Source organism: Arachis ipaensis, chromosome B03 (genome assembly GCF_000816755.2).
Source record: "Arachis ipaensis cultivar K30076 chromosome B03, Araip1.1, whole genome shotgun sequence".
Classification (NCBI taxonomy): Eukaryota; Viridiplantae; Streptophyta; class Magnoliopsida; order Fabales; family Fabaceae; genus Arachis; species Arachis ipaensis.
Window position 1 is genome coordinate 129,862,743 of NC_029787.2, and position 7,734 is coordinate 129,870,476.

At 36.3% G+C, this 7,734-nt stretch overlaps 1 protein-coding gene across 9 annotated transcripts in view; it reads right to left on the reverse strand.

The window, feature by feature from the left end:
- The window catches only part of LOC107631666 (calmodulin-binding transcription activator 3), a 19,553-nt gene continuing 12,092 nt past the window's right edge, over positions 274 to 7,734 (reverse strand). Inside the window, exons 1-12 of one of the 9 annotated variants that reach the window (XM_016335182.2) lie at positions 6,877 to 7,262; positions 6,053 to 6,172; positions 5,455 to 5,570; positions 5,169 to 5,257; positions 4,814 to 4,856; positions 4,224 to 4,431; positions 3,956 to 4,057; positions 3,059 to 3,837; positions 2,224 to 2,921; positions 1,356 to 1,920; positions 911 to 1,234; positions 274 to 633 (exon numbers count right to left, since the gene is read on the reverse strand). In XM_016335182.2, coding sequence (XP_016190668.1) covers positions 532 to 633; positions 911 to 1,234; positions 1,356 to 1,920; positions 2,224 to 2,921; positions 3,059 to 3,837; positions 3,956 to 4,057; positions 4,224 to 4,431; positions 4,814 to 4,856; positions 5,169 to 5,257; positions 5,455 to 5,570; positions 6,053 to 6,172; positions 6,877 to 6,916 — 3,186 coding nt within the window. In that variant the 5' untranslated portion in view covers positions 6,917 to 7,262 and the 3' untranslated portion in view covers positions 274 to 531. The other 8 variants (XM_016335181.2, XM_021119835.1, XM_016335183.2 and 5 more) reach the window with 8 other exon arrangements.

Below are 7,734 nucleotides of genomic sequence, written 5' to 3' on the forward strand. Positions count from 1 at the left end.
TTTTCACAATAATAGCAGTAAAAATATATGGGTGGAAATTTCACCGACATCGCTGCAAATGTCCACCAAGATTAGCAACTAACTTGTGTTTGAATAATTTGCACTCAGACTACACTTTACAGTGTATATATTACTAAGTTTTGTTATAGGTGGGCATTCTTTGGACTAATAAGAGTATGTCTTCGGACGCATAAACTAACTACTTGAGTATCCATTCCAATGATGTTTCAAATGGCGCTGGGATTAAATGATTTTATTGTGAAAAGCTGGGCGGAATAAGGAAGTATCATTCTGCGTTACCATAACTCATGTATGACCAAGGTATTAGATTAAAGTCGAGTATTTTTAGTAGTTACATCGCTTTGAACCTATAACGTCGCATTTCAGCAATTATCTGCTGTACAAGGGAAGCAGGGAACAAGTAGTATTATTAAAAAAGAAAAAAGACATCAAAACTAAGGCAACATATCGTCAGACTCCTAGGTGCAATGCTCATTCTATTCCATAAAACAATGGAACATATGCTAAATTCTAAATGACTGTAAGCATGAAAGTATCCTCGTCCAGCAAAGTTTCAAGATCAATGAGGTTATCAAATTCTCTTCTCTCTTCTGAACTCCTATGATGTTTTAGCTGCAAAAGGCATATACACAAGATGTTCTTTACTGCCACAAACAGAACAAACAGTCATGTGCAAGGCCTGATATAATGCTCTCAAGTTGATGCAACTCTGAATTCATAAATCTCACACGAAGAAATCAATGTTGAGCTTGAGCAGAACGTTTGGATATATTTTTAACGGAATGAAAATTACTGCTTTGATATATTGACTGGAAAAAAAAAAAGAACATACCGCTGATTTACAAAGCAGGAAAATTGATAAAAACTCATAAAAGAAGGGGTAAAGTACCTGGTTTTCTTGGATCTCAGTTACAACATTCAACAGCCTATGGTATTGGTCTCTTGCCTCTGGATACTGAACCATTGACTTCACCCTGGATAGGGCTTTCTGCAACCTTTCCTCTGTTTGCTTTCTGCCTTCTTTCAAGAAATCATACTCATCCTCCTTGCACTGTGTATCTTGTACCATAGTTCCCTCGGGAACATCTTCCAATTTAAATCCACGTAAACCACTACCTTTTCGGCGCCAGCGCAAAATAACTTTTTCTAAAATTCCAACTGACCAAATTATCTTTCCACAGTTCTTCCTAACCTGGTGCCCCCTTACATGAGCCTAAATAATGGAAACTGAGAAGTTAGAATCATATCAATTAGAAGCGTTCCTGGAAGAAGAATAGGAATAAAAATTAAAGGTAAATGTGAACAGTATGACCATTTATGACATTGGGACACACCTGAATTTTAACTATTCTTTGGCGAATCATCAAAAATTCTTTTCTGCCCTTCCAACTGCGGAATTTGTTCTGGATTCGTATTGCAGCTGCATGTACAGGCTCATTGCGTTGTCCAACCTTGTGTGGTTTTACAGTTATAAGAGAAAGAGCATCTTCATCAGATATTCCAAATTTATCATCATATTCTTTCAGTTGTTTTCTTTGGAAAGATTGCACTCTATAAACTTCATGAATACGTGCAGCAGCCTGGCTGGCATTACACACTGCTGCCAGTGAATCTTTCAGTGACAGTTCATATGATAGGCGATCATCATTAACTTCAGTAGTATTGTGTTGGACTCTGTATACTACTTTTGATCCAGAACTTTCTCTCGTGTCCCTGTTCATATCAAGAGATAATAGTTGCACGCTTATTGAAGATTCTGCAAGATACCCTGCAATTCCTTTGTGACCGTTTGCAGAAGCCAGGTCAGCTGGTGTTCTACCAGAAGGATGCTCTGGGCTTGGATCAGTCAGCACCCCAGGTGCTGCGCCAAGAGAGATGAGGGAAGCAACTGTGAGCTCCCTGAAAATTAGAATTGAGACGTATGTAAAGAAAGTCCAATCATTGAAGTACTATAATTAGTTTATCCAGATTTTGTTGGAATTTTTAATACAGTTCCCAGCAGAACTTTTATCAGTTTCTTGATTGAAGACATTTCATCCATCAAGCCAATAACAAACTATTTCTCACATACTAGCAACAAAGTTGCAATTAATATTAGTGATATAATCAGCTATAAACTTATAATATGGTAGACAGATATAATCAGCTTCAAATACTACTTTGATCAAATGCATTACATTCTACAAGCACTAAAGTTCTCACCTGCCACAGAATGCAGCCCAATGAAGAGCAGTCCATCCATTTACATCGCAGAAGTTCACATTTACACCAGCAATTACTGTGGGTTGTAAGGCCCAATCATAGCCAAGAGCAGCCGCAAGATGAAGTACTCCTTGGCCACCCTCATCCAATACATTAGGGCCTTTCCCATCTTCGATGACTTTTTGAAGGAGCCACCCAAGTAACTTATCTTTCAAAAGATTTTGAAGCAGATGCTCCTGTACATTTTGTGGAGAAAAATCTTTCTCTAGAGTAAGTTTCAGCAGCTTATCCCAATCATCCTCCTCCTTCCTCAGCAAAGAACTTATTTTACTTCTCAGTTCAGATTTCTCGCTTACACTGATTGGATCGAAGTTTTGAGGTAAGGTATGCCCCATGTACAGCAGCTCTTCAAATCGCACACTGAAATTATCAGAAATGCTCTCTCTCTGCTCAGCTGCATTGTTGACTTCTTGAGTGTAAATGTCTCGGAAATCAAATTCTCGTATTTCACTACATGCTAACCTATTGGAACAAGTTACATAGAAAGGAATCCTCCCAGTTTTATGTGGAGGAGTATAACAAGAAAGAACACCATTGTCAATGATATTAGCTGGCACTTCTACCTCACCGAACATGCAAGACCATTTACATTGTTCAGCTTCCTGTAGACTCCTCAAGAATTGTCCATAAATGAGAATCTGTACAAGTTTGTAACAAATGAAGAAACAAATAATCAAAATTATAGAACTGAAGAAGTAATATGAATGAGTTGGGAAAAAGTCCAGTGAACATAACATCAAAACTGAGAGCAAGTACAGAATATCAAAAGATCCACCTTAGTTTCTGAACCTTCAAATGCCCAGCTTGGGGAAAAGTCAATAATAGTAAAAAGTTGATCATGGGAAATAGATGGATCCAGTGCATAGGTATCCAGGTGCACTTCAGAAGGAATAGTTGCATTGTCCACATCATTTTCATTTTCAACTGTACCCCAATAAGCACTAAAAGTGGATGGAGTTTTAGATTCTTCCACATCTCCAAGTTCTTTACTCATCCATTGGTTGAAACTGTCAAGCTTCTTCAGACCCTCTTCTGCAAGGGATCCATCTAACAGAGCCTTCTTTAGAGTTAAATTTGTATCATCTATTCCATCCAGGCTTCTATTGGTTTCTATCTTCTCTTTTGCATCTAATAGTTTTTCTTGAGGGTCATCTATCATAAGAACCTTTGGTTTATCTTGATGTATAAGACACTGTTCCAAGGATCTTTGAGGATCAAATTCATATAACTCATTCATTACCTGCCAATTTCCTTCAACTTGTACCATATTTTCTTTCCCATTCACTTTGGTAATATTAGTGGTGAAATTTGACCTCATTAGAGAGGGATTGCTATTGATTCCCATGTTATCAGGTTGGATTTCAGGGAGTACGGGTTGAAGAGGCATGTATTGACTTCTCCCATTATTTTCCAAGATATATTCCCACATTGAAAAGCCAAGGTGTTGTGGGGGTTCATATGCCAATCTAACATTATGAATGTCTTTGATTTTGCCAGCTTGACTGAGCATGATATGATTCATCCCAGGAGTGCCACACAACTTCTCTTGTTCATCTGTGATGGTTTCAATATTGCAATTAGTACAACATATCAGGTAAGAACCTGCATGAATACAGAGGCGTGGATATATGGAAGATAAAAGCGTAAAGCAAATAAAAATGAAGAAATTTACTTATGAACTGTGGCGGGCAATAAGGATCAGGAATCTTCTCAACAACTGGGTGTTGTGTCTCAAGGAAGGAGTAGTCTTCTGAACTTGCATAATTATTCAATGCTGTAAACACTACACCAAGTTACAACTTACAAATACGAAATACAAACAAACACAAGAAAATACTAAAGAGCTAAGGCATAAATATTAACCGAACTATGTTTCTCTATTCTTGAAAGTAAAACATCTGAAATCATCAACAAAATGAGGCTACAAACAAAAGAAATACCTGACTCAGCTTCTTCATATTCTGTTGCTTGAGTGCTCTTCATGCTTGTTGTATCTATTGTATGTGATGGAACCTGGTAGTTATGTGGATGAAGACTACATGATAAAAAAATTTCCTTCTCTGTGGAACCTGGTAGTTTGTCAATTTGTGCATAAGGAAGAGATTCTTGATTTTCTTTGGCAGCACCTCTAAAATTTGCCTTAGTTGCCTGATTATTTTAAGCAAAAGTAAAACATCTGAAATCATCAACAAAATGAGGCTACAAACAAAAGAAATACCTGACTCAGCTTCTTCATATTCTGTTGCTTGAGTGCTCTTCATGCTTGTTGTATCTATTGTATGTGATGGAACCTGGTAGTTATGTGGATGAAGACTACATGATAAAAAAATTTCCTTCTCTGTGGAACCTGGTAGTTTGTCAATTTGTGCATAAGGAAGAGATTCTTGATTTTCTTTGGCAGCACCTCTAAAATTTGCCTTAGTTTCTTGATTATTTTAAGGAAAAGGGAAGAGAAGAAGAGGGGGTTAAAGATTATCTTGACCATCTAACTAGTTTCCAAAAAATAGCAGATAAAATTGTAGCATGTTACCTTCACTTCCCTATAATGGACAAGAACAATGTGCGAGAGTTCCCTACAATAATATTTAGATACAATAAATGAGACAAGATGATACCAAGAAGAGGTCAATCCACAGTTAGATGCATGAAATAGAAACGATCTATTTCTGGAATATAATTAAATTAAACATAAGAATGTGATCAACTGTTGCTGAATCTTTCTCATCGGCACTAGGTAAAGCAAAGCAAATCACCATTAACCAAGAAGAAACACCTACATAAGGACCAGTATGTGCGTATTTGAAAGTTTTCATTTTCCTGGATAAAAATATAAAGGAGAACCTCTGCTGAGATCTTTAATAACATTAAGAAAAAAAAAATCTTACTCATCAAGCATCCAGTATGTGCGTCTTTGAAAATTTTCATTTTCTTCTCCGTGTGCATAATAGCAGTGCAACACATCCACACTTCCAGCCTAAAAGCATCACAATCCATTCAAATTAATAATTTATAAGAAAGAAAGAAGCTATTGATACACGTCCTAGAGCAGAATTCATTTTTAATGGCAATAAATAAATCTTACAGCTTCATTTATCATTTCAGTGCCTGCTAAATGTGAGTTGTAACTTGTAATAAAACTTATGATGGTGATCTTAGCTTCTATATATTTACCTTAAGTCTCTCATGAGCTTCCCTCACTGTTTTTCCATCCTTTTTCTTTCTCCAGTTGTGGCCATCCTTTCTAAAGTATCTCAGCACCTTCCGATCAAACAGGAAAAGTGAACCACCTAATGTCAACCAAAAATATAATTAGACAGAGGAACATCTTGAAATCAAACACAGCACACTGATGCTTGACAATAGTGCAGGCCCAAGTCACCTCATAAAATGTTAAATCTAGAAAATATTATGTGTTTAGTTTGCGTTTGCATTTTTGTTTTCATTTTTAGTGTTTTCTGTTTTGAAGATTTTGTGAAAGAAATAGTGAAAACAGGATATGAAAATAGAAAACAAGATTTTATTGTTTTTCCTATTTTCTCTTTCCCGCAACAAAATCTTGAAAATAGAGAATACTGAAAATTAAAATGGAAAGTGAAAATGCGAACCAAAAGTGCCCATGAATAATAATTCCCTCCCCTTATCCCTTTCAAATAGAAGAAGAAAAACAAGTAACGGAAAAAGAATTTTAATTCCTTTTTGCCCAAATCAAGTAAAAGGAAGTCGTTAAGAACTCAAGACAACTGTTGACTTGGGAAGAAGAGAATCATACTTGGCGGCATATGTGCAGGCTCTGGAGCAATTTGGAACATTTTATAATTACTGAGAATTTCACAAATTTCAGCTGGGCGCAGCCATCGACGCTGCGCTTCTATAAGAATTTGCTCAATATCTGTTTCCATGAGAGAATAGCAATTAGATATTGATACAGATTGCTTTAAATAACTCAGAGAAACGCAATTAATAACAGTGATACAGTACTGCTTCCCTTACTCAGGTCAGTGAAGTGGACGGAAAAAAAGAGAGAAGAGAAGAAAAAGAAACAGAAAATGAAAGCTTCAATTTTTTAGTCAATATATATTGAAGCAAACATGGACAACAAGAGACTGCAATTCACTCCCGATTTACGCATACCAAGATTTGTAAGCAACTTGATTCCCTTTTCATCACTAACAAGATAACTATCTAGTCCGGTTTCTTATGAACCAAGTCAACCAAACTACAGAAATAAGAAAGGGAAAAAAAACTTCTGAGTACTAAGACATGGCAGTTGAAGCTAAGCTAACCAAGTTCAAACATGCAGAGACTATAGACTTCAAAACTCAACACAAACCATTGTCCACCCTTATTCTGAGATGAGAAAGCTGGCTACAAAACCATGCAAAATTTTCTTCACTGAGTAATAATCAGAATTAATATTTTGGGACTGGAAGAAAAAGGCCTCACAGAGTTCTTGTTAAGGGAAATAGGGAAATGTTCGTATAATATGATGCTATTGCTATGATTCTAGCAGTCACATATCTATTTTGGAAATCAACTAGAATGAAGAAAGCATGTAAGAGATAATCCGCAAAAAGAGGGTCAAAGAACGCTTACTAAATTGATTAGGGGGAACATAGCACTTGACGTCAGCCATGGAAATGGAATCCAAGTCACAATCACTTGGGATGGGTTAGATTCAACCGCAGTTTTGTAGAACTGTAAGCAGCAAAGCAGAGTTGTCTTTTGAGATTTTGAGCGGAAAAAACATTCAGACTAGACAAGGCTACGTATTTTTTTATTTTTCATTCTTTTTCACCTAAAATCTAAACAAAAAGAGATAGAGATGTTGTAGTACAATGATGAATGAATGTGTAATGTAATGTTGGAAAGTTCAAATCAAGGTTTAACGCGGAGAGAGAATGTAATGATGTTGTTTTTTGGAAGAGATACTGTATTGCTTTTTTTTTTCGACGCGGGAGTGCGGGACGTACAACTAGCAAGGGTAGTGTAGCAGTGTCAGCATAACGTAATAATAAGTAGAAGCGCCACTTTACACTTGTCAAAGGGTGATGCAAATTTGTTTGACTGATATATTTTCTTTCTCAATTTCTATTTGACTAACCTTTCTTTCCTGGAACCTTCGCAAATACCCTTTCTTTCACCCGTAGACTTTCTGGTCCATATTTATATTGCACCCTCTGTCTCCTCTTCTTGTCATTTTCTCCACCCGCGATAAATAATGACTAATACTTCTCTAACAAAGTCAAGACCGTTATTACATTGTGTTTATGCTTTGAGATGGCCGTTGATTGTGACGTCATTGCATCCTGGTCATGTATTGAAATGTGACAATGTTTTACACACTCAATAACTCTTTTTTTTTTTTCTGGGTGAAGAAGAGAGAGTATATGTCATTTGAATTATAATTTGTTGGCTTTTTCATCGACATTTCATTTATATATAAATTTTAGA